This window comes from Ovis aries, chromosome 18 (genome assembly GCF_016772045.2).
Source record: "Ovis aries strain OAR_USU_Benz2616 breed Rambouillet chromosome 18, ARS-UI_Ramb_v3.0, whole genome shotgun sequence".
NCBI lineage: Eukaryota > Metazoa > Chordata > Mammalia > Artiodactyla > Bovidae > Ovis > Ovis aries.
Genome location: NC_056071.1, coordinates 21,049,859 through 21,074,224, shown reverse-complemented (window position 1 = coordinate 21,074,224; position 24,366 = coordinate 21,049,859). Strand labels below are relative to the sequence as shown.

The 24,366-nt window shown below is 54.2% G+C and overlaps 1 protein-coding gene across 6 annotated transcripts; it reads left to right on the top strand.

Annotated features, from left to right (window-relative positions):
- Window positions 1–22,891, top strand: MAN2A2 (mannosidase alpha class 2A member 2). 6 transcript variants are annotated; one of them, XM_060401642.1, is made up of 25 exons: window positions 1–59; window positions 861–1,063; window positions 2,250–2,403; window positions 2,948–3,205; window positions 3,280–3,424; window positions 5,437–5,608; window positions 6,431–6,558; window positions 6,774–6,947; window positions 7,292–7,478; window positions 9,530–9,707; window positions 10,007–10,209; window positions 10,399–10,581; window positions 10,754–10,868; window positions 11,094–11,161; window positions 11,287–11,452; window positions 11,939–12,175; window positions 12,403–12,525; window positions 12,818–12,932; window positions 13,157–13,290; window positions 13,466–13,607; window positions 15,092–15,225; window positions 15,535–15,609; window positions 17,009–17,203; window positions 17,485–17,595; window positions 18,312–22,891. In XM_060401642.1, exons 3-25 carry the CDS (start codon window positions 2,272–2,274, stop codon window positions 18,462–18,464), a joined length of 3,528 nt encoding a protein of 1,175 aa, XP_060257625.1. In that variant the 5' UTR covers window positions 1–59; window positions 861–1,063; window positions 2,250–2,271; the 3' UTR covers window positions 18,465–22,891. The 6 variants fall into 6 exon arrangements, with proteins under 6 accessions (XP_060257625.1, XP_060257623.1, XP_060257626.1 ...); XM_060401640.1 differs by lacking the exon at window positions 1–59 and adding an exon at window positions 238–576 and having other exon boundaries at window positions 2,254–2,403; XM_060401643.1 differs by lacking the exon at window positions 1–59 and adding an exon at window positions 238–576 and having other exon boundaries at window positions 10,133–10,209.
- Window positions 22,892–24,366: the final 1,475 nt, after the last annotated feature.

Sequence of the window (24,366 nt, the reverse complement as noted above, 5' to 3'; positions counted from 1 at the left end):
AAGTGAAGGATACCTACACCAGAGCTGAGAGGGGGCCGGAAAACGCTCTCCACCCTTCGGTTGGTGAAATAGAGGAGGGCTGTTTCTGCTATTGGTAGTTCAGGTGCTGACATGTAGGAAGAGTCAGAAAACATCAAGTCACGCGTCCGTCCTCGCGGCTCCACGGCGCGCCGAGGCCGGGGTCCGGGCTGCGGCTGCGCACTGCGGACCCTCTGCTGGCGCCAGGGGTCACGGCGCAGACCGCACCGGAAGCGCCCGGGCCGGCCGGCGGGAGCCGAGCGAGGGCCGCGCGGGGCCCGACTGGCCGGGCTCGGCGGGGCGCACCACGGGCGGCGGCGGCGGCGGGGCCGGGGCGGCGCGGGGGCGCGGCGAGGCTGTCCTCGCCCTGCACGCCGCTCGGCCCGGCGGCCGTGAGAGGGGAAGCCCGGCGCCCCGGCAGTCGGGCCCCTCTGGGAACGACCGGAGGGCAGACGCCCGCCTTCGCCGCGTCGCTGCGCGGGCCGCTGGCCCCGGGGGTGTGAGGGCGCGCAGCGCGGCCGGCGGGGCCCAGGGCGGCGCGGAGGCCCGCCGCGGACGGTAACGCGCTGGGCGGGCGCGGACGGGGCTCCGGCGGCGGCCCCGGCCGGGGTCGGCCTGGGCGTCAGGAGCGCGTACGGTGGTGGTGCTTCGGGGTCGGAGGTGGCTCTGGCCCCCTCACCGGACAGTGGCCCTTGCGGTCCTGCGCCCGGCCGAGCCCCGGAGCGCCGCGGGCTGGGAGGGCCGGGAGAGGGCTGCGGGCGGCAGGCGGGCGGGCCGGCCAGTGGCCGAAGACCCTGCGGCAGGTGCCGGCCATCCTCGGTGATCCCACTTTCTCTCCCCAGCTCTCCACCTCCTGTGCCCTGGACCCAGCCTACCAGAGCTAAAAATATTGCCCGGAGGCTCCTGAGCGGAATCAGATCGTGCTAAGTAGGGCACAACGCTGCCGAGGCGGCAGAGCGTCTCAGCCCCAAGGTTGGAAGAAGGCTCTGGAGCTGCCGCTCCCGCCCCCGCTCGCCCGGCGGCTAGAGCTCTCTCAGCCCCGCAGGCAAGTGCGGGCCACGGGCGGTGGTGGAGGGCGCTGATGCTCTTAAGATGCCCCCCACAGCCTCGCAGCTGTGCCTAGCTTCTCCCCACCCAGGGGATCTTCGACACCATCACCGCGGGCTTCCGAGGGGGTCCCTTAAATGCTCTGTAAGCAGAGGCTGAAAGTTGCCCACTGTGGGAGTTAGAACAGGGAGAGGACTCTTTTGGAAACATAAGCCGTGGCTGCTGCTTTTTTTTTTATTTTAATTCATTCTGTATTCCTGAATAAGAGGAGCTGTGCCAGGAAGTGTTTGTGGTGAGTACCAGTCTGATCCAAGCAGGCAGGGAGAAAGGCTTTCTTGTTAGTCTCTTGGAGCTTTGGCTGTATCCTTTAAATCAAAATAGATACCAGTTTATTCCTCTGAAATTAGAGACTCATGGCCAGGGAGCCTGGACACCTGCGTCCTTTCACTGGCTGTGTCTTTCTTGTAGGCAAGCTCTGTGGGCGGCTGGTTATACCAAGAAGTTGTATGGCTAGCTCAGGAGTCACAGCTGGAAAGTTTTGTGATCCGGTTGTTTCTTAATGGCATCCACGTGGGAGAGAGTGTCACATCCACCCTAGGGGCAGAGCTGCTACCATGACCAGGCAGGACTGCCCTCAGATGTGCTTAGTCACTAGTGCTTTCTGTGTCTCAGCCAGGAGAATACAACCCAGGTTGGGTCCATAGCCAGTGTTAGGATTCCGTGCTTAGGAGCTGTCTTGTCTTTTCTTAAATGTATATCTCCCATATTTAAAATTGTTTTTAATTGAAGGATAATTGCTTTAGAGTCTTGTTGATTTCTGCCATAACAGGAATTGTTGTTTAGTCTTTTAAGTTGTGTCCGACTCTTTGCGACCCTGTGGACTGCAGCACGGCAGGCTTCCCTGTCCTTCACTATTTCCGGGAGTTTGCTCAAACTCATGCCCATTGAGTCAGTGAAACAACAGGAGTTAGCCATAAGTATACATACGTCACCTCCCTCTTGAACCTCCCTTCCAGCTGCCTCCCCATCCCACCCTGCCAGGTCGTCACAGAGCACTAGAAGCTTTTGTTCCTTTGGAGTCAGGCAAATTGGTGTCCCTCAGGAGCAGGAACTCACTGGGACGTTTGGTGGAAAGACCACCAAGGGATTTTTGCTTGCCGGAGCTACATCTGATGTCCCTCCAGCCAGGTGTGTGTGGAGGCCAGTATGAAGCTGAAAAAGCAGGTGACAGTGTGTGGGGCTGCTATCTTCTGCGTGGCTGTCTTCTCGCTCTACCTCATGTTGGACCGAGTACAGCATGATCCTGCTCGACACCAGAACGGTGGGAACTTCCCCCGGGTGAGTCAGTCCTGGCTGCTAACGTCTGCCTGTATAAATTATCCAGGATCAGGTTATTGCTCCAGCTGGAGAGTCATGGCAGCCCAGGTCAACAGGCAGATCTTCTAGAAAGCTGTAGGCAGTGACGGCAAAAGAGGAAGGAGAGAGGAAAGAATGGCCCTGGGTACTGCTGCTCTGTCTGCCTGAATTCTTGGCAGACATTGCTTGTGGATTGCAGCCTTCCCTCCCACTAAGCCCTGGTGCAATCCTTGTCAGCAAACGGTGCTCCAGGTAGGCAACACGATTGTCGAGAATAGGCATGGGAGGTGAAATCCTTGCCATCCATAAGCTAGAGAGTGAGGATACTCCCAGCCCAAGTGGGCTGCAGTCCTCAGTAGTGAATCAGACCACACCTGTTACCTTCTGGCCCTGTAGGCTTCTGGTCCTGCCTTTGATTTGGTAAGGAAGGATCATAGTCAGGCCTCAGGCGGTGAGCCGCATGCAGTGATCCTCCTTGTGACATAGGGAGCTGGAGGTGACTGCTTTCTGCTTTTTTGGGGGGCAGAGTCAGATATCTGTGCTACAGAACCGCATTGAACAGCTGGAACAGCTGTTGGAGGAGAACCATGAGATCATCAGCCACATCAAAGACTCTGTGCTGGAGCTGACAGCCAACGTGGAGGGCCCACCCGCCCTGCTGCCCTACTATGTGGCCAACGGCTCCTGGGTGGTGCCGCCAGAGCCCCGGCCCAGCTTCTTCTCCATCTCCCCTCAAGACTGCCAGTTTGCTTTGGGGGGCCGCGGCGAGAAGCCAGAGCTGCAGGTAAGAGTCAGAGCCGGCAGGGACCCCCAGTGGCCGTGGCCGGGGCACTGAGCTGCTCTCCTCCTGCCTGGCAGATGCTGACTGTATCAGAGGAGTTACCGTTTGACAACGTGGATGGCGGCGTGTGGAAGCAAGGCTTCGACATTTCCTACAGCCCGCACGACTGGGACACCGAAGACCTGCAGGTGTTTGTGGTCCCCCACTCTCACAATGACCCCGGTGAGTGAGTGCCCAGCACGCCCCGGGACCCAAGGAGAGAGCATTCGGTCTTTTTTTAAATTGATTTGTGTGGCCACGCTGGGTCTTTGTTGCTAGGCGGGCTTTTCTCTAGGTGTGGTGAGTGTGGGCTGCTATCCAATTGTGATGTGAGGGCTTCTCGTTGTGGGGGCTTCTCTTGTTGCAGAGCACAGGGGGCCCTAGAGCATCTGGGCTCAGCAGTTGCGGCTCCCAGGCTCTAGAGCATAGGCTCAGTAGCTGTGGCACGTGGGCTTAGTTGTCCCGAGGCATGTGGGATCACCCTGGACCAGAGAGCGAACCCGTCTCTCCTGCACTGGCAGGCAGGCTCTTTACCACTGAGACACCAGAGAAGCCCTGTTTATTTTACTTTTTTAAGTTGGAATATAGTGGATTTACAATGTTCTTTTAGTTTCAGGAGTACCGCAAAGTAAATCATTTATACATATGTATACTCTTTCATAGATTTTCTTTTATAGGTCATTTCAGAGTATTGAGTTCCCTATGCTATACAGTAGGTCCTACAGTTAGCTGCCTATTTTATATATACAGTAGTGTGTTCATGTCAATCCCAGTCTCCCAGTTTATTCCTCTCCCCTCTTTCTCCTGGTAACCATAAGTTTGTTTTATATGCCTGTGGGTCTGTTTTCTGTTTTCTAAAGAAATTCATTTGTACCATTTTTTTTTTAGATTCCATATATAAGCAGTATCATATGATATTTGTTTTTCTCAGTCTGACTTAACTTCACTCAGTATGACAGTCTCTAGGTCCATCCAAGTTGCTGCAAATGGTATTCCTTTCATTCCTTTTTATGGCTGAGTAATATCCCATTGTTTGTATACACCACGTCCTCTTTATGCATTCCGCTGCTGAGGGACATTTAGGTTGTTTCCATGTCTTGGTTAATATTAACAGTGCTGCAGTGAACATGGGGGTGTGTATCTTTTCGAGTTCTGGTTTTCTCCAAGTATATGCTCAGGAGTGGGACTGCTGAGTCATACAGTGGTTCTATATCTAGTTTTTTTTAAGGAGCCTCCATACTGTTCTCCATAATGGTTGTATGAGTTTATATTCCCAGCAACAGTGTAGGAGGGCTCCCTTATCTCCATACCCTATCTAGCTAGACTTTTTGATGATGGGAATTCTGACTGGTGTGAGGTGATAACCTCATTGTAGTTTTTATTTGCATTTCTTTACTAGTTAACAGTGTTCAGTGTTTTTTTCACGTGCTTTTTGGCTGTCTGTATATCTTTGGAGAAATGTCTGTTTAGGTTTTCTGCCCTGTTTTTTATTGGGTTGTTTATTTTTTTGGTATTGAGCTGCATGAGTTGTTTATTTTGGAGATTAATCCTTTGTTGGTTGATTTATTTGCAAATATTTTCTTCTGTTGTCTTTTTGTTTTGCGTATAGTTTCCTTTACTGTGCAAAAGCCTTTAAGTTTAATTAGGCCCCATTTGCTTATTTTTGGTTTTAATTTTCATTACTCTTAAGAGGTGGATCAAAAAAAGATGTGATTTATGTCAGAGAGTGTTCTGCCTACATTTTCCTCTGAGAGCTGTATATAGTATCTTGTCTTAGGTTTAGGTCTTTAATCCATTTTGAGTTTATTTTGTGTACGGTGTTAGGTAATGTTCTGAGTTCATTCTTTTACATGTAGCTGTCCACTTTTCCAAGCACCACTTACTGAAGAGACTGTTTAGTCGCCACTGTATATTCTTACCCCTTTTGTCATAGGTTAGGTGACCATAGGTGTGTGGGTTTATCTGTGGGCTTTCTATCTTACTCTATTGATTTCTGGTTTTGTGCTCATACCATACTGTTTTGATTACAGTAGCTTTGTAGTATAGTCTGAAGTCAGGGAACCTGATTGCTCCAGTCCCATTTTTCCTTCTCAAGGTTGCTTTGGCTTGGGTGGGCCTTCTGGTGGCAAAGGTAAGGGAGGGACAGTTGGAGAAGATGGTAGCGTCCTCAAGGGACCCTTTTTTGGCTCCTCCAGGCTGGCTCAAGACCTTTGACAAGTACTACACAGAACAGACCCAGCACATCCTCAACAACATGGTGTCCAAGCTGCAGGAGGACCCCCGGCGGCGCTTCATCTGGGCAGAAGTCTCCTTCTTTGCCAAGTGGTGGGACAACATCAGTGCCCAAAAGAGAGCAGCAGTCCGAAGGCCAGTGCCCACTGGGGAGGCAGGAGGGCCCTCTGGGTCCTAGGATGGGTGTGAAGTCCTTTCCTGGAGCTGTGGGTGCCAGGGAGAGGCAAGAGGAGACATGGCAGAGATGAGGTGTGGAGGGACCAGGGACGAGGAGGCAGGAATGGATTTGAGGGTCACTAGTATTAGGAAGAACGCTGAGCGCCGAAGAATTGATGCTTTTGAACTGTGATGTTGGAGAAGACTCGAGAGTCTCTTGGACTGCAAGGAGATCCAACCAGTCCATTCTGAAGGAGATCAGTCCTGGGTTCCTTCCTTTGAAAGGAATGATGCTAAAGCTGAAACTCCAGTACTTTGGCCACCTCATGCGAAGAGTTGACTCATTGGAAAAGACTCTGATGCTGGGAGGGATTGAGGGCAGGAGGAGAAGGGGATGACAGAGGATGAGATGGCTGGATGGCATCACCGACTTGATGGACGTGAGTTTGAGTGAACTCCAGGAGTTGGTGATGGACAGGGAGGCCTGGCGTGCTGCGATTCATGAGGTCACAAAGAGTTGGACATGACTGAGCGACTGAACTGAGTATTAGGAAAAATCACAGTAGGGGAGAGAAAATGGAGGGTCTGGCCCTGGAAATGCAGACTGAGTCCAGGGATGAACAGAGCCAGAACAGCTGGAGGTTGGCTGGAGGGAAAGGAGGGCGCATGTCTATTCTTGTGGTTGGTCCTGGGTTCAGGTAAACTGGCTCAGTAAGGCCAGTGCACACAGGTCGCCTCCTTGGTTGGCAGGACTGGGCAGAGGGTCTCTACCCCATGCTGAGTGTGCACTCTTATCTCCAGGCTGGTGGGAAACGGGCAGCTGGAGATTGCAACAGGAGGCTGGGTGATGCCGGACGAGGCCAACTCCCACTATTTTGCATTGATTGACCAGCTCATTGAGGGCCACCAGTGGCTGGAGAAGAACCTGGGTGAGTCCAGGCTCAGGAGCCGGAGTCTGCCCCTATCACTGGGCCAGAGGACAGCAGTGGGGCTGTAAGGCCCAGGGTGGGCAGAGGATGCTTCCTTTCAAGGCTGATTGTACCAGCATGGTTGCAGGGAGATGGCAGGAGGGGCTGTGGGGCCGAGGACCCAGTGGCCAAGCCCTGGGGGCATTCAGGCCTCTGACTTCTGTGCCCCTGCCCAGGTGCAACTCCGCGCTCGGGCTGGGCGGTGGACCCCTTTGGATACAGCCCCACCATGCCTTACCTGCTGCGCCGTGCCAACCTGACCAGCATGCTCATTCAGAGGGTACACTACGCCATCAAGAAGCACTTTGCTGCCAGCCACAGCCTGGAGTTCATGTGGAGGCAGACCTGGGGTAAGGCCAGGTAGGGTGGAAGGGGTCGCAGTGGTAGTTCTCCCGGGGGGAAGGGCAGGGGTTTCAGAAATAAGACCCACCAGTCCTTCAGAGCACTGGTGTAGACCATCAGAAGCGCTCGCCTTCAGGTTAAGTAGGGGATAGTATTGATATCCCTGGCCGCTGCAGAGCCTGTCTGTCCCCTGGAGGAGCCATGGGCTCCCTGCCCTCCTTGATCCTGACCCTGGCCAGCATGTCCTCGCAGCCTTGATGGTAGTTCCCGCCTTTAGCTGGAGTAGTTACGTCCCCCGCCGGCTTCCCTGAGCCCAGCTCCAAGACCTGACTCTTTGGCGTGTCTTCCGTAGACTCGGATGCCAGCACAGACATCTTCTGCCACATGATGCCTTTCTACAGCTACGATGTCCCCCATACGTGTGGCCCGGATCCCAAGATCTGCTGCCAGTTCGATTTCAAGCGCTTGCCTGGCGGGCGTATCAGCTGCCCTTGGAAGGTGCCGCCCCGGGCTATCACGGAGGCCAATGTGGCTGAGAGGTGCTTGCTCCCAGCCCTGGACTGGGTGTGGTGGTGCCATTCTCCCTGTGCAGACACGTCTGGGCTGTGCTGCAAGGCAGGCTTCGGGTTCCACGGTCATAAAATGGGGGCAGAGTCTGTTGGTGAGTTCAGGCCCACAGCCCTTGCAGTGACAATTCTTTTAGTGCGTTTTCCTGGAAAACCAGAGTGGCTGTAAGGAACCACCTTTTCCAGGAGGGTTTTATTTTCCCAAATGAGCATGTTTTCCAGGGTCCTCAGAAACTAATGTTGGAGCCAGTGGACTGCCTCAGAGGCAAATGATTCTCAGATTAGTGCAGCGCTTTCCAACCTTCAGCCTGCTGTGCCTTCATTAAGCTCAGGCCTCCTGCCTTGGCTTGAAGTCGGCCAGGATCCTCAGGCTCTGTGCACCTGGAGTCTCATTCAGATGTACATTCTGTCCTGCCCCACAGAAAACAAACCCATTCCCTTTGAGAAAATCCTTGGGGACCCCTAAAGATGTTGCTGAAATGGCTCCCCCAGGAAAAGGTGGGTTAAGAGAGAGCTAAACATTGATGCAGCCAGAATTGGACTGGCCTTAAGAATGTGACCAGTTGAACTGGTTTTTGTGTTGCAATACTCTAGTTTCCATGACATCCAAGAGGTGAAACGTGACCAAAAGCAAAAGAAAGTAGTCTTTTGTTTCTAGAATCCAAAAATCTAAATGCTGCTTCCAAGTAAAAACCTTAAGCTTTTAAGGCACACTTTTTCTTGGAGCAGCAGCTGTGATCTAAGGGTAGGCAAGGTTTACAGAGCAAGTCATGGGAAATAGCCTCATTTTCTCCTTTAAAAGGCTTACAGGGCTGATAAATTAGGGGAAGGTGGTATTTGAGGAGTCCTTTCTTGAGAACAAGATGGCAAAGAACAAACTGGACCAAGTCCATTAGTGGCTGGTTGAACTGTGACACACGTGACATTCCCCTCATCAGACTTGTCTAGAAAGAGAGCGGTGTTAATGCAACAGGGCTGTTTTTCTATTGATTATATTAGTGATTGGGATGAAAAAGAAAATAACATGTTTATATATAGTTACTGCTGTGTGCCAGGCACTGTTCTAAGTGTTTAACAAATACTAGTTCATATTAAATCTCACAATACTGTGATAGTGGGCACTGATGATAGGCAGTCTCCTCATTGGATGGAAACTGAGGCCCAGAGAGGTTCGGTAAGTTGCCCAAGGCTGCACAGCTAGTGCCTGCCCAGCTGGTGTTGGTGCCGTCCGGCCCCCGGGTCTGGGCTCTTCACTCCGGGGCTGTGCCGCATCACTGGAGACAGAGTGAAGCTGGAGTGTCAGAGTCAGGGTCCCAGAAGATCTCAAGAGGTTGGAATTTGGGCTGAGTCCAACCAGATACGGTTTTTATTAACATTAGATATAACTGTAAGGTTCTACCCTTAGCGTCCGTAAACAGGATAGGAAAGTTCAGGACGAGAAAAGGTCTTGCTGGCCACATGCACAGAAAACGTGATCCCTAACGTCAGCACGGTGGGGTGAGCCTGGGGGCTGCCAAACACGCCTGTGTGAACACACGGCCACTCTGGCCATCCCAGGAGTGTGGCCTGCCTCCCCTGGACGAGCGTGGTCAGTGCTGGGCCCTGCACTCTGGGTTCCTGGCCGATGGGCTACTCAGAGACGTGCCAGTGAGAGGGTTCCCAGCTGCCCTGCAGGAGCCAGAGAGGCGGAAGAGCGGGGATGGAAGAGTGGGGATTGCAGAGCCTGACGAGGAAGCCCGGGGCAGCGCTCCCACATCTTGGTTGTCTGAGGGACCGACATGGGCATGGAGGGCTGACTTGTTCTCTGCAGCATCCAGGGCAGAACTGGGGCCAGGGAACTGAAGCCGTGCCTCGGGAAGAGCTCTAGTCGCCCAGAGAACCCCGGGCTCCCTGGGGCTGGGTTTCCCACCCATGAGCCGAATGAGCCTGTGACAGGGGTGTATGAGGGGGCCCCTCGGGCTGGCTCCCCTCAGGATCAGGTGACGTGAGGCTCCGCGTGAGCCGGTTCCCCTCCCCACCCACAGGGCAGGCCTGCTCCTGGACCAGTACAGGAAGAAGTCCCGGCTCTTCCGGAGCAACGTGCTCCTGGTGCCGCTGGGCGATGACTTCCGCTACGACAAGCCCCAGGAGTGGGACGCCCAGTTCTTCAACTACCAGCGGCTCTTCGACTTCCTCAACAGCAAGCCTGACCTCCATGTGCAGGTGTGAAGGGACACTGAGCTGGGGAAGGGCCTCGTCGGGGCTGCAGCCCAGCCCTTCTGTGCGGTCTCCTGCTCCCCATGACCACTCCAGAGCAGGGGTACATTCACAATTCTTGGGTGTGTTTTTCCTTTTTTGTCACAATTCTTTCCCAGGCTCCCCAGCTTCTGTGAGGTCCAGGCCACACAGGGACTACCCTCTGCATAGACCAGATTGCTCCCCCTCACCCCCAGCTGTGGCGGGGAGCCAGAATTCCCAGAAGACTCTGGAGCTGATGGAAGGGGGTTTTGGGGTCCCCACAGGCCCAGTTTGGCACCCTCTCCGACTATTTTGACGCTCTATACAAGAGGACAGGGGTGGAGCCGGGAGCCCGGCCTCCAGGTTTCCCTGTGCTGAGTGGGGATTTCTTCTCCTACGCGGACCGGGAGGACCACTACTGGACAGGCTATTACACTTCACGGCCTTTCTACAAGAACCTGGACCGCGTCCTGGAAGCACACCTGCGGTGAGACGGCCCGCTTCCAGGCTGGAGGGAGAAGGGTTCAAGGGGGTGCTGGATTGGCTGAGCAGGGACGCGAAGGGCATGGAGACCACGACACAGAGAAGGGGAGGAAGGAGGAGGCGTGGGGCTTGCAGAGCGAGGGTGGGCCCAGGGGAGCTGTGTGGCAGGAGGCCGACTTGTCTGTCTGGGCAGGGGTGCAGAGATTCTGTACAGCCTGGCCGTGGCTCACGCCCGCCGCGCTGGACTGGCCAGCCAGTTCCCACTCTCAAACTTCGCCCTTCTGACGGACGCTCGGCGCACACTGGGGCTCTTCCAGCACCATGACGCAATCACGGGCACCGCCAAGGAGGCCGTTGTGGTGGACTATGGGGTCAGGTGGGAGTCCCCTCCTCTTCCCCATCCACTCTATGCCGCTGCCCACCATCCCCAGTATGAGAATGCACCGGGTGGTCGGTGGGCTGGCCTGCTGGGGGCTCGCCCTGCCAGTCGGTGGACAGTCTCTCAGTGGTCACCTCTCCCCTGGTCCCTCTCCTGCCCACCCTCCCAGGCTTCTGCGCTCCCTTGTCAGCCTGAAACAGGTCATCATGAACGCAGCTCACTACCTGGTGCTGGGGGACAAGAAGGCCTACCACTTTGACCCAGAGGTGCCCTTCCTGCAGATGGTGAGCCCCACTCCTGCATCTGCCCGAGGGGACCTCTGGTGTGCGGGCCTAGGCCGAGAACTGTGGTGCAAGGGCCTTGCTCTTTTCCCTCCCTTCCTGGGGTGAAAGATCCCTGCCCAGCACGGCTGCTGGTCCCCATCAGGACAGGTTGGGGTCTGGGGAGGCAAGTCTCTGAGTCAGGCTGAGCCATACGATGGTTCTCCCCTCCCCCTGACTTAATTCCAGGATGACACCCGCTTAAATCACGACGCCCTTCCAGAGCGCACAGTGATCCAGCTGGAATCCTCACCCAGGTGAGCCTGGCTCTCCACTGCTCCCAGCTGCCACCGCACTCTGAGGGACTCCTGGCCTGGCCATGTTCCTGCTCCTGTTCCTCCAGAGCAGGGGCCTCCTGGGCGAGCCTGCCTTCTGCTCACAGGTATGTGGTGCTGTTCAACCCACTGGAGCAGGAGCGGCTCAGCGTGGTGTCCCTGCTGGTGAGCTCACCCCGGGTGCGCGTGCTTTCGGAGGAGGGTCAGCCCCTGGCCGTGCAGGTCAGCGCGCACTGGAGCTCTGCCACCGACATGGTCCCTGACGTCTATCAGGTGAGGGGGGCTTGGCACGTGGGGCCCCGCCACGGCCCTCTCTGCTGATCCTTGGCCCCTCCCCGGGGCCTCAGGCTGTCTCTTGACACTGGCTTCCCAGCCTCCTGCTCGCAGCCTTACTCCCCGTGTTGGGCACTGGCGTCTTGAGGAGAGGAGTCGCCTAGAGTTTGGTCACTCCTGGGGTTTGAGTCTGTCCTTGAGAGGAAGGTGACGTTTGCTGTAGTGTGATAGTAGGAAGGACGGCAGTTACGTTGTTCCATTATTCATTCTTTCAGCAGATTTATCTTGAAATCTTACGTGTGGTTACCATTTCATGGTTTTCTGGGTATCATTGGAGACTCATGAAAGTCTTGATGAGGGGCAAGTCGCCTCACCTGCCCTTTCAGAGGTGACAAAGGCCCCCCCAGGGGGTGCAGGATTTGCTTGGGCTCTTAGGCCAGAACCCCAGGCCCGTGTCCGAGGCCATCAGCCCTCTCGTGCCCGCAGGTGTCTGTGCCTGTCCGCCTGCCAGCGCTGGGTCTTGGCGTGCTGCAGCTGCAGCAGGGCCTGGATGGGCCCCGCACGCTGCCCTCCTCTGTGCGCGTCTACCTACATGGGCGGCCGCTGTCCGTCAGCAGGAACGAGGCGTTCCCTCTCCGTGTCATTGACTCTGGCACCAGTGACTTCGCCCTCAGCAACCGCTACATGCAGGTCTGGTTCTCAGGCCTTACCGGGCTCCTCAAGGTAAAGGGCCAGGGGCTGGGCGCTGGAGCGGGTCACACAAGCTGCCTCCAGCCTGTGAGCGCTGCCACCTGGCTGGCGGTGGACCTGGGAGGGGACCTTGCCAGCCCCGAGCCAGCATCACAGGGAAGCAGCGCTGGGCTCCTTGGGGAGGTTCGTCCGTGCCCTCCCAGGGGGCAGGCCTGATGTGCTGGTGTGGGGCCAGGGGTCAGGGCTGTGTTTCTTGGCAGAGCGTCCGAAGGGTGGATGAGGAGCAGGAACAGCGGGTGGACATGGAGTTCCTCGTCTATGGCACCCGCTCGTCCAAAGACAAGAGTGGAGCCTACCTCTTCCTGCCTGACGGCGAGGCCAAGGTACCCTGAGGACACCCCACAGACCCCAGGGGGCCCTGGGAGGCTTCATGAGCGGTGGGCATGAGGAGGGGCACGGGCCTTCCTCCAGGCGTCTCCTGCCTGCACAGGCGCCTCACCCGCTGCCCCCGTGGGGGGTGGGGGTCCGAGGAGCACCACCCGGGGCCTGGGCCTGGTTCGGCCTGGGTCTCAGCCCAGAGCCTGCTGGCAGCAAGTCCCACTGCTTGACCCTGGCCGGCTCCTCCCTGTTTTGCTCACGTGCCGGGGATTCAGCTGCCCTCTGCTCTTTTCCCAGCCCTACGTCCCCAGGGACCCACCCGTGCTGCGCGTCACAGAAGGCCCTTTCTTCTCAGAGGTGGTTGCCTGCTACGAGCATGTTCACCAGGTGGTCCGGCTGTATAACCTGCCGGGTGAGCCCTGCAGACGGGGAGCGTGGGCAGGGAGGCGTGGCTCCGTGGGCTGTGACACACTCTTGCTCCTGCCCGCTGTCTGTCTGTTCGCACATCTGTCCCCAGAAAGCATGTTGTTGAGCTTTTTTGGAGTAGAGCTTGGCCGGAAGCGCTGGGACTCACCTGGGGCGCCCTCCCTGGCTGTAGCTTGCTCCACTCAGCCTCTGTCTTTGTCCTGCACCCAGGGGTGGAGGGGCTGTCCCTGGATGTGTCGTCCTTGGTGGACATCCGGGACTACGTCAACAAGGAGCTGGCCCTGCGCATTCGCACTGACATCGATAGCCAGGGCATCTTCTTCACAGACCTCAACGGCTTTCAGGTGACGCCTCAGGCCCGGCGCCCAGAGACCCCACGGAGCACAGAGCTTGACAGTGTTTACTGCGTGCATCTCAGGCCCTGGCGGGTGATCTGCTCTGATAGAGAAGGAGGAATCGGAGCGTGATGGGGGCCCAAAGGGGGTTGAGATGCCCCTGATCGGCTGGTCTCGCCCACAGGTGCAGCCCCGACGGTATCTGAAGAAGCTGCCCCTGCAGGCCAACTTCTACCCCATGCCCGTCATGGCCTACCTCCAGGACGCTCAGAACCGCCTCACGCTGCACACAGCCCAGGCCCTGGGTGTCTCCAGCCTCCACAATGGTGAGTAGGGAGCAGGCGCTTTGTGTGTGTGGTAGGAGAGGTGTAGAGGGCAAGCTTGAGAAGCCCATCCATGCCCCCAAGACCTGTCCTCTCGTGGGCCTCTCCCTGTCAGCCACAAGCCCAGTGGAGGATGACAGGAAGGCAGCTCCCTGCTGTCGCCCCCTCTCCTGGTGCCGGCAGCTGTGGGGGTGATGGGAGGGGGCGGCCTGTTGGATCCCTTCCAGAAGCAGCGGGCAGTGAGGGGGATCGTCCGCTGAGGTGGGTGTGCGCCCTCTCCTGGGGGGCCAGGGTAGGGACAGGTGGAACAGTGTCTTCAGGGTTAGGATGAATTATTGAGCAAAAGAGAAGAATGTGTCCTGTCTTTCTGCTAGCCGTCATTAAGAGACAATGACCAAAAAGAGAGAAGGGCCGTCTCGAGAATCAGAAGGAGGGCCTGAGAGGACCGGCCTAAGCCAGCCGCCCGGGCAGCGCAGGTGGCTCCTGTGTCCTGGGGTGAAGCGAACAGTCGGCATCTGGGGCCTTCCGAGGCCGTCAGGCTGGCCGCCTTTGGGCTGGAACATTTGGCAGGGCTGAGCCAAGGGTGCCCGATCCAGGCTCCGCGGGGCCCACAGCGAGCACAGTGGGGACCTGGCCCCTGCTGGAAGGCCCATGCCTCTGCTGCCCCTTTGCCCATGGTCACCCCGGCTGTAAGACTCCCCACTCAGCCGAGTGTCCCGCCTCAGCCCCCTGCCCTTTCGGAAAACAGGGTGCTCACGGTGGCGGCTTTACCTGCAAAGGATCTGCTTTAGGATCGGGGGTGTGTTTCTGTGGTTGCTCAGGGTAAAAACCAAGGAGGTACAGAACTTGGGGTCTGGGAAGGGGATACGGGAGGGCGGGTCGAGCTCTCTGTGTGGGCTACCCTGAAGAGAGTCTTGAAAAAAAAGGTGCTGGGAAAAAATCCTCATTCCCACAAGTGTACGCTTTGAGCCCCTCCCCCAGGCATATTTTTAAAGGAAAGGAGAGATGATCGATCACCTGCTGTTAGACTGTCCTCTCGCTTCCTCCTTTTGACGGTGGGCGGAGTTGGGGTCTGTCCTGCCTAGAACCACAGTGGGAAGCATGTGTTCCAGTCACAACAGACTCTGCCCAACTTGACAAAACCTGGCCCGGGTCAGGGTCTCTGCAGCAGCTTCCTGTGGCAGTTCACAGGGTTTTACGGTTGCTGCTTGCTTTGTTGCATATAGGCAGCCCAGAGACGGGTCCCTGCCTAGGCACCCAGACTGGCCCTCCTACTGAGCCATGGAACACACACGGGCAGTGAGCTGCCGGGGTCACACCCTTCCCTCGGCCCCTTCTAGCTCCCAGTTTCTTGGCTGCTTTGCTCCCTGAGTGACTCGCCTTGCAGCCAGGCTTTCCCCTCGGGCCTTGGGTGGGCTCCTTCCAGAGGTTGGCATCTGCTTGGGGTCGAGGGAGGCAGGCCGGGGGCTCACAGTGAACTCCCCCAGGCCAGCTAGAGGTGATCTTGGACCGGAGACTGATGCAGGACGACAACCGGGGCCTTGGCCAAGGGCTCAAGGACAACAAGAGAACCTGCAACCACTTCCGCCTCCTGTTGGAACGGCGAACCCTGGGCAGGGAGGTGAGTTCTGGGCCTCCCCCCGGGAGCCAGGTCAGGCTAGGCCCGCGGGTAGCCCTGGGTTCCAGCCCCGGCCTGGGAGCCTCCTCGAGGCGCGCAGGTGTAGCCAGAGTAGGGCCTGATCCCGGGTCGGCGGGAAGTGAGTCTGACGCTCTGCTGCTCCATCTCACGCAGCCTGGCACCTCCCTCTCCACAGCTCCCTGTCGTCTGTGCCTCCTCGTGCTCATCTCTCACCTCCCCACCCTTCCCTGTGTCCTCTTCCCCTCTCTGTTGCTGCCCCAATCATCTCACGGCTTTCTTTGCCCCCACCAGCCTGGCTTTTTCTCCAAACTGGCAGCCATGTTTAGGGGCTTGATCTTTCACAGCAGCAGGAACAGGAACCGAGAGGTAAGGGCCAGTGATGGGGTGTCAAACTAGCCTTAGTGATGTGTAGCTAGAGTTGGAGTCCCTGGTGGCAGAGCCTGCTGCCCGATCCCTCGTCTGGGGCTTGGTCACTCACTCGTCAAATAGCTGCTGGGCTCTCGCTGTGCTGTGAGGACTGAGAGGGCAGCAAATGCATATGATACTGACTCTGCGCTCTAGGAATTGACTCGTGAGTAGGGGTGGGGGATGAGCTGTATGTGTGCAAATTAAAAGTAGGAAATGGGTATGTCCTTGGGTCCTGAGGAATGAGAGAACGTAGTGGAATCCAGGACAGCTTCCTGGAGGAGGTGTCATCCATGAGTGTCTCTGAGCAGAGGTCTGCCCTACACGTTTGAACCAAGGCACAGGGTGGGAGGCAAGAAAGAATGTGAAGGGTAAGAGCCATGAATTCATTCAGTTGGATCAGAGCCACCTGTCCAGTGTGACAGCCACTAGCCTTGTGTGGCCATTTGAATGTATTCAAAACTAAATATAATGACAGGTTCCGTTCTTCATTCAGACTAGTCATGTTCCAAGGGGTACCTGCTGTGGTAGTACAGATGTAGCGTGTTTCCACGACTGCAAAAAGTTCTAGTGGCCAGTGTGAGCTGCCATGGAGGGTGGTTTGGGGCAGACAAAACTGGCCTGGAGTGCCTGGCAAAGACTTTGGACTTTCTCCTGGAGGCCAGTAGGCACCTGAGCTGAAGGAATGCTCGAGGACTCTGCTCGAGGCATATCACTCCCGCAGTGGGGACCTGGGTGGGTTTTCAGGGTGGCCGCTTCGAGGCTGTTTACGCAGGAAGTAGTGTTGGTGGCTTGAACTGAGCCCTGGGAGGGAGGGACTGGAGGTGGATTGAGGGCCCTGCCGAGGGGGAGTGGAGGTCCTGTCTGAGGGGAGGGTGAGATTTGGATAACAGGAAGGAGACGCTACCAGCATGATTTAGAAAGCTGAGCTCAGGCCTGTGAATATGACATCCCCGTTAGCTGACCAAGGAGTGGGGACCGCTGGGTTCAAGCATCAGGGTGGGTCAAGCTTGAAACTGGGGTTGCCCCAGAGGCTTTCTCCATCAGAGACCCAGCCTCCGTGGTGAAGCGTCTGTCTTCCCTTCTCCCTACTCTGAGAATCTCCATGGTAGGAGACATTGCTGATGGGAGCATGAGGAAGCAAAAAGCCCTCAGAGTTAGAGGTGCGGTGGCCTGGTGAGGTCACCTGTCCTAAGCTGTGTGAGGCCAGAAGTGACTGCACTTGAAGGGTTCTGGAGTCAGGTACCCCATGTACCCAGACACGTCAGGGACACTCTCTGCAAAGGAGCCAACAGGCTGTGCTTCATCCTCCTGCTCCCCTGGTGCTGCGTCCTCAGCCAGACCTTGGCCCATCCTGCAGGTCCGCGAGGGCTCCTCTGCAAGCTTCCCGTCCCTCCTCAGCCACCTGACCTCCATGTACCTGAACACCCCTGTGCTCGCCCTGCCTGTGGCCAGGAGGCAGGCCCCCGGCCCCGCTCTGCGCTCTTTTCACCCTCTGGCCTCCTCACTGCCCTGTGACTTCCACCTGCTCAACCTGCGGACGCTCCAGGCCGAGGTGAGTGTCTGGTCCAGCGTTGGATCTCCTGAGTGGACCTTGCCTCTCCTCCAGACTCCTTTCCATCCAACCCTGCCTTCCTGGCAGAGGTGCTGCCCCACCTGTGAGCCCTGCAGAGGCCCTTCCCCACCCCACCCCCACACGCATGCCCCCACCCCCACACACGCGCGCACACACACACGCACTGCCCCGTGTGTCTGCACACGTGCACACACACACGCACTGCCCGTGTGTCTGCACACGCGCACACACACGCGCACTGCCCGTGTGTCTGTCACCAGGAGGATGGCTTGCCCTCGGCAGAAGCTGCGCTCCTCTTACACCGCAAGGGTTTTGACTGTGGCCTTGAGGCCAAGAACTTGGGCTTCAACTGCACCACCAGCCAAGGCAAGGTGAGCAGGGCCCTGGTGTGGGAAGGGAGCAGAGGGCAGGGAAACAGAGCACCAGGAACAGTGGGCAGAGAGCTCGGTGAGGCAGGCAGCCAGTGGGGAGGTGGGCAGGGTTACTCTGGGACTTCATGGAGAGAAGGGGGAGAAGCTGGTGACGTGTTTTCAAGGCCTCTGAGGCCTGGCAGGGGCTGGTTCCAGGTGAGGTGTCCGGGTAGAGAACTTTGGTTCCACGTGTATGAACCTGCGTTAAACAAACAGAAACACCATGAGTTAAAAACAAAAAGCCATCATACTCTAGTCATTGTTTAAGCCAGCAAAGACTAGCACTGATCGATGCGTCTGTGTGCTGGTGCCAGTGAATCAGAGGTAAATCAAGACGTGGTCCCTGCTGGGACTCCCCTGGCAGTCCAGTGGTTAGGTCTCAGCACTTTCCCTCCTGCGGGCCAGATTCAACCCCTGGTTGGGAAACTAAGATCCTGCAAAGCCTCGCACGGTGTGGAAAGAAAAAGAAAAAATATAGTCCTTGTCGTCAGAGACCGCACAGCTCAGTGCAGCAGTTCCCACCCTGAGGTTCTGCAGACTGAGTGTGTGTGTAGGCGCTTGCTCTGTGTGGAGAGGCCTGTGCTGAAGTGAGGGTCACACAGGTCACGCAGAGGAAGAGCAGCAGCACGAGGCGGGTCAGCACCCAGCACTGCCCTGCGCCTTCTCCCTCCACACAGGTGGCCCTGGGCAGCCTCTTCCATGGCCTGGACGTGGTTTTCCTGCAGCCAACCTCCTTGACCCTGCTGTACCCTCTGGCCTCGCCCTCCAATAGCACTGACGTCTATGTGGAGCCCATGGAGATCGCCACCTTCCGCCTCCGCTTGGGCTAGGTCTCCTTGTGGCCTGAAGGGAAGATTCATCCATGGAGACTGGTCTCTTCACGTGAGATCGGGTTGGGCAAGCCACACCCGGTATCCTGTCCCGATCTACCTCTCAGAACCACGACAGACTGGGCTCTGCCCTCGTTTCCCCTTTATCGTTGCTTCTGTGCAGGGGCAGCCCACAGGCCCCGTGTTGGGTGGACAGGTAGGGCAGCGCGCTGAGATGCAGCGGGGAAGGCCCTTGCTCAGAGAGGGCAATGCCGGCCTCTGCTTTGGGGGTATGTGTCCACTTCGTGGGGCACCGGCTCAGGCACCCACCCTCTCCCCCAAATGGGATGGAGGAGAAGCAGGGGAGGCTTGAGTGGGCCAGAGCCCGGCGTCAAGCTCACAGTGGGCGACAGCTGGCTCTAGGGGAGTCCCGTCGTTGTTTAAGGACACATGTCCTGATGTGACAAGCAGGAGCGGAGCAACACCAGGAGGAGGGGCTGGGGACCGAGGGGTAGCCGTGGCTGCCGTGTGGCAGGAAGGACTCGTGATTGTCATGGCTGCAGGCCATAGGACACTTCAGGTACCAAAACCCCCATATCAGACTGGGCACTCGGTCTGCGTGTTGACTTGTGGGGTGAGGGAGAGGCCGCCCTGCTTGACTCCTCTTTGGTTCCTGCACGCTGTCCACCACTCTCCCCAGGAGCCACTTCCTATCACAGAGGCGTTTGATCCGTCACATTTCCTTTCCCTGGAAAGAAAGTGAAGCTTTCAACTTGAGAAGGCTTTCGACATCATCCTTGCAGGCCTGAAGCTTCTCCTTGCACATCCTTCTGCAGAAGTCTTTGCGGGGAACTAGGGAGACATAAACTAAATTAGGAGGCACTGTGTCTGCTCATCAGCCTTCATTGCAGCTTCGACTATTAGAGAAAAATTTATTATAGTCTCTACAGATGCTGAAACAACATTTGGTAGAATTTAAAATCTATCCCTTATTAAACAATATTTGGTAAAATTTAAAATCCATCCCTTATTAAACTCTTAGTAAGTTAAAGGTTAGGAGGAAACATCCTAACCTAGATAAAGGGTGTCTCTATCTGAAACCCACAGTCAGTGGCATTCTAAAGATCCAGCCACCACAGACATTCCCAGTAAAGTCAGAGGTTCACCAAGGCTATACAGTTACTTAGCCGTGTTCTGGCACTACTAACCCCTGCAGTGTGGCAGATAGGAGCAGTGAGCAAAAGTTCCAAAATAGCCATCCAATACAATCCAAGAGGATCAACTCAAGACCTTAATAGAGCATTCTGTATGTCGACTCAAACAATGCATGTTGCATTTCTGTAAAGATTCTGGTTTTCTGCAAATCATCCCGTAAAGTTGATGCATTCCAGTGAGATTAGATACTTTCTGGAATTTGACAGGTTCCAAAATTTTCAACATGTTGGATCATAGGAAAAGCAAGAAAATTCCAGAAAAACATCTGCTTCATTGACTACGCTAAAACCTTTGACTGCGTGGATCACAACAAACTGGAAAATTCTTAAAGAGATGGGAATACCAGACCACCTTACCTGCCTCCTAAGAAACCTGTATGAAGTTCAAGAAACAACAGTTAGAACCAGACATGGAACAATGGACTGGTTCAAAAATGGGTATATATTGTCACCCTGCTTATTATATACAGAATACATCGTGCAAAATGCTGGGCTGGATGGAGCACAAGCTGGAATCAAGATTTCCGGGAGAAAGGTCAGTAACCTCAGATATGCAGATGACACCACCCTTATGGGAGAAAGGGAAGAAGAACTAAAGAGCCTCTTGATAAAGGTGAAAGAGGAGAGTGAAAAAGGTGGCTTAAAACTCAGCATTCAAAAAACTAAGATCATGGCATCCAGCCCCATTGCTTCATGGGAAACAGATGGGGAAACAGTGGAAACAGTGATAGACTATTTTCTTGGGCTTCAAAATCACTGTGGATGGTGACTACAGCCATGAAATTAAAAGATGCTTGCTTCTTGGAAGAAAAGCTATGACAAACCTAGTCAGCATATTAAAAAGCAGTGACATTACTTTGCTGACAGAGGTCCGTATAGTCAAAGCTATGGTTTTTCCAGCAGTCATTTACGAATTGTGAGAGTTGGACCATAAAGAAGGCGAAGCGCTGAAGAATTGATGCTTTTGAACTGTGATGTTGGAGGAAATTCTTGAGAGTTCCTTGGATAGCAGGGAGATCAAACCAGTCAATCCTAAAGGAAATCAAACCCTGAATATTCTTTGGAAGGACTGATGCTGAATCTCCAGTACTTTGACCACCTGATTTCAAAGAGCTGATTCATTGGAAAAGACCCTAACGCTAGGAAAGATTGAAGGCAGAAGGGGATGACAGAGGTTGAGATGGTTGAATGGTATCACTGACTCAATGGACGTGAGTTTGAGCAAGCTCTGGGAGATGGTGAAGGACAGGGAAGCCTGGCATGCTGCAGTCCATGGGGTCGAAAAGAGTCGGATATGACTTAGCGACTGAACAGCAACAGCGCTCGTTTGGAAGAGTAAACGTGTGAGACTACTAAAAACTCTGAGTGCGCAGCGGGTGGGTGGGGCAGTGGTGCTGGGTGAAAGACACCAGATTCCCGGGGGCCCTGGGGCAGGATCAGACTGCCGGAGCCGGAGGGGGAGCCGCGTCAGACCCAGGCGTGAGGGGCTCAGTGCAGGACAGGGGAGTGTTCTAAGTGGGACAAAGATGGACTATTTAATGAAGACCACGATAACTGCCTATTAAAACAGGAGCTCTCTACCTCACAGTTTCCACAAAAAGTAGCACCAGAGGGAAAAAAACAAAAAATTGAACTCCAGAATTACTGAGGAAAATATAGGATATTTTTATATTCCAGTGTGGAAAGGTCTTTTCTGAACAGAAAACTTGAAAGCTATAATAAGGGAAAAGATAAACAGATTTTACCACCAAAAATATGTGTAAAGTTTGTTTATGATGGAAACCACCAAGTTAAAACACAAATGACTGGGAGAAAATATTTGCAGCACTTCAAAACTTGGTGTGTACGATCACTTCAGGAGAATAACTTGCTTTGAGCTCCTTAGAGCAAGTCATGGGGCCTACTAAGCAGTGACCAGCTGAGTTTTTCTGGGTCGCCCAGGGTCATTGCTGCCAGGCCAGGCCACGTGGCATCCTGTCTGTGTCACAGTGAAAGAATGAAGATTATCAGAGACTGTGACACATTCTATGGGTCACACAAAGAATGAAGTGCTGAGCACAGTGCCTGGTACATTTAATACAGTGAAGTCGCTCAGTCGTGTCCAACTCTGCGACCCCATGGACTGTAGCCCACCAGGCTCCTCCATCCATGGGGTTTTCCAGGCAAGAATACTGGAGTGGGTTGCCATTTCCTTCTCCAGATCTTCCCAACCCAGGGATTGAACCCGGGTTTCCCTCATTGTAGGCAGACACTTTACCATCTGAAGCACCAGGGAAGTGCTCAGTAAATATGAGCTACAGTCATGTTCATTAAGGATGCTAAGCAATTACATTATAGCTGGTGTTATTTACTAGTATAACTTGTAATCCAGTTTTAAGGGCGAACCCCCTAGGAAATTAGTAAAATAAAGGCTATTCTCTTTGGACGTATTAGATGTGCAAAGAGGTTATTCATCTGCCAGGGACTGAAGTGTTCATTCCTACATACTGGCCTCTTAGAACCCCATAAGGCAGCATTGCTCAAGGTGTGGTCCACCATCACCAGAATTACTCATTGAAAGTCCAGCTGCCCGGCCTGTGCTGGCCGGCACACTGAAGGGGCGTCTGTGCAGCAGAGCCACAGGTCCCCGAGACTGACTTGTGACAAGAACGAGAAACGAAACCCTCCCTCAGCGCGCGGGAGGAGAAACAGACTCCTTGGCACAGCCTGTTGAACCAATCTGGGGGGAGGGACCAAAGAGTCCACACTTAAAACAAGCTCCCAGGTGAGTCTGCTGCGCTTGTAACTTGGAAAAGGGCCTGCTGTTTTCAGGCTAGCAGTAACCCTTTCCCATGGAGCTCTGGCCCTGAGGCCTCACAATTCTGAGGGTTACATCAAAACCAGAACCAGATCCCTAATGTATATTTAAGGAAGTGTTTGCAATTCAGGAAGGTGGATTACTTGTGCTTGATTGAAATTTTTTAAATATACTTTTCAGCTTCCATTTCTTAAAGGATGCTAAAATTTAAATACTTTGATCCCATTTATTTTAAGTATTACCACTGTATGGACTCATAACTACCATGTTTGTTCTGACAGATTTCCCTTTATGGTATGTGGTAGAAAAAAATGATGCCTCTTATGCCCTTTGTAGTAGAATGCATATTTCCAGTTCATAAATACTTAAAATATGTATGTAAGTAATCCAGTTTATAAAATATGATGTTCAGAATACAATAGCCTTGTTAGAAACCATGGGATTAAGAGTTGGTCTCTTTCCTAGGTTAGATTAATACCTGGACTTTCCTGGTGGTCCAGTGGTTAAAACTTGGGCTTCCACTGCAAGGGGTCCAGGTTTGATCCCTGATCAGGGAGCTAAGATCCTATGTGCCATGTAGCATGACAGGAAAAAAAAAGATCAGTGCCTGGAATTAAGAATGTAAGTACATTAACCTATAAATCATACTCTGGAATTGGAAAGAACTTAGAGATCATTGTGTCAATATAATTTGATAACCTAATGTTTAACTTCTAATCAATATTTCTCAGTGTTTTATTTTTTAAAAAATTTACCAGGGACCTTAGGCGTAAGGGAGAAATTGGGAGGAAAGAGAGCCCCGGGGGCAGATACCATTTGCCCATGAGTGAATGCCTGCTTTCAATGCAGGATCCTCTGTTAAGGAATATGGGATTTCTCTTCAATTACAAACATGTATGATGTCCCAGAAAGGCATGTAGAGCCCATTTAGTCCAACCCTCTCATTTTACAAATAAGCTGAGACCCACAGAGGTTACATGAACTCCTCTATGCCAGTGGCAGAGCCAATTCAGTGTTCTTTCCAGTATACAGTATCGATGCCAGGCTATTACATGAATCCATTTTCAGTGAAATAAAACACATTTTAAAAAAACAAAACACAGAGCCAGGACACGAGAGAAACAACTTCAACCACTGGCAATGGATAGGATTCTATTCCTCTCTGTAACTCTCTACCCTTGAAGAGCCATTCTGTTTCCAGGAAGAAAGGAGGACTAATGTGGCCAGCTGGAACCATGAAGAGAACAGCCAACCTACTGGGTCCCCCTGCACAGGGTGGGCAGGCTATACTGCACTCTGATTCGGCTTGCCCAGGGGATGAGTATAACCTGCGTGGAGAGAGTGACATCCTTACCCTGAAGTTGACCTGCGTACCACACTGTCTGTCACCATGTTTAACTAATGATGCCCATGCACTCAAAGGAAATCATTGTGTGAGTGGTAGGAATGAGGCTTCCCATCCCAAAGAGAGATTTTTGAACTAAAATTTTGCTTTTCCCTAACAAAAAATGTGTACAAAGAACAAACACTTCAAGGAGCAATTCTCACAGGAAAAGAAAAAAACAAAACAAAACATGATAGAGGACAGACTAGATCCTTCACATCAAGCCTCAATTTTACTTAGGGTCAGAGGGAAGCTGATCATAACAGTTGCCAGGACCAAGTGATTCTGCAGTGTCCATCCATTTTTGGCTCCTGATTTAGACCTTGCTAGTTGAGAACAAACTTGAACTGAAAGACCTCTGAAATTAGAGTAGGTACAGGAAACAGTGACAGACTTTATTTTCCTGGGCTCCAAAATCACTGTGGACAGTGACTGCAGTCATGAAATTAAAAGACGCTTGCTCTTTGGAAGAAAAGCTATGACAAATCTAGCTGCTGCTGCTGGTAAGTCGCTTGAGTCGTGTCCGAC

Coding starts and splice junctions, on each gene's coding strand:
- MAN2A2 (XM_060401642.1), top strand. CDS start 2,272: ATGAAGCTGAAAAAGCAGGTGACAGTGTGTGGGGCTGCTATCTTCTGC. Junction 15,610..17,008: donor GCAGGAACAGGAACCGAGAG/GTAAGGGCCAGT, acceptor CCCATCCTGCAG/GTCCGCGAGGGCTCCTCTGC. Junction 17,204..17,484: donor TGCGGACGCTCCAGGCCGAG/GTGAGTGTCTGG, acceptor GTCTGTCACCAG/GAGGATGGCTTGCCCTCGGC.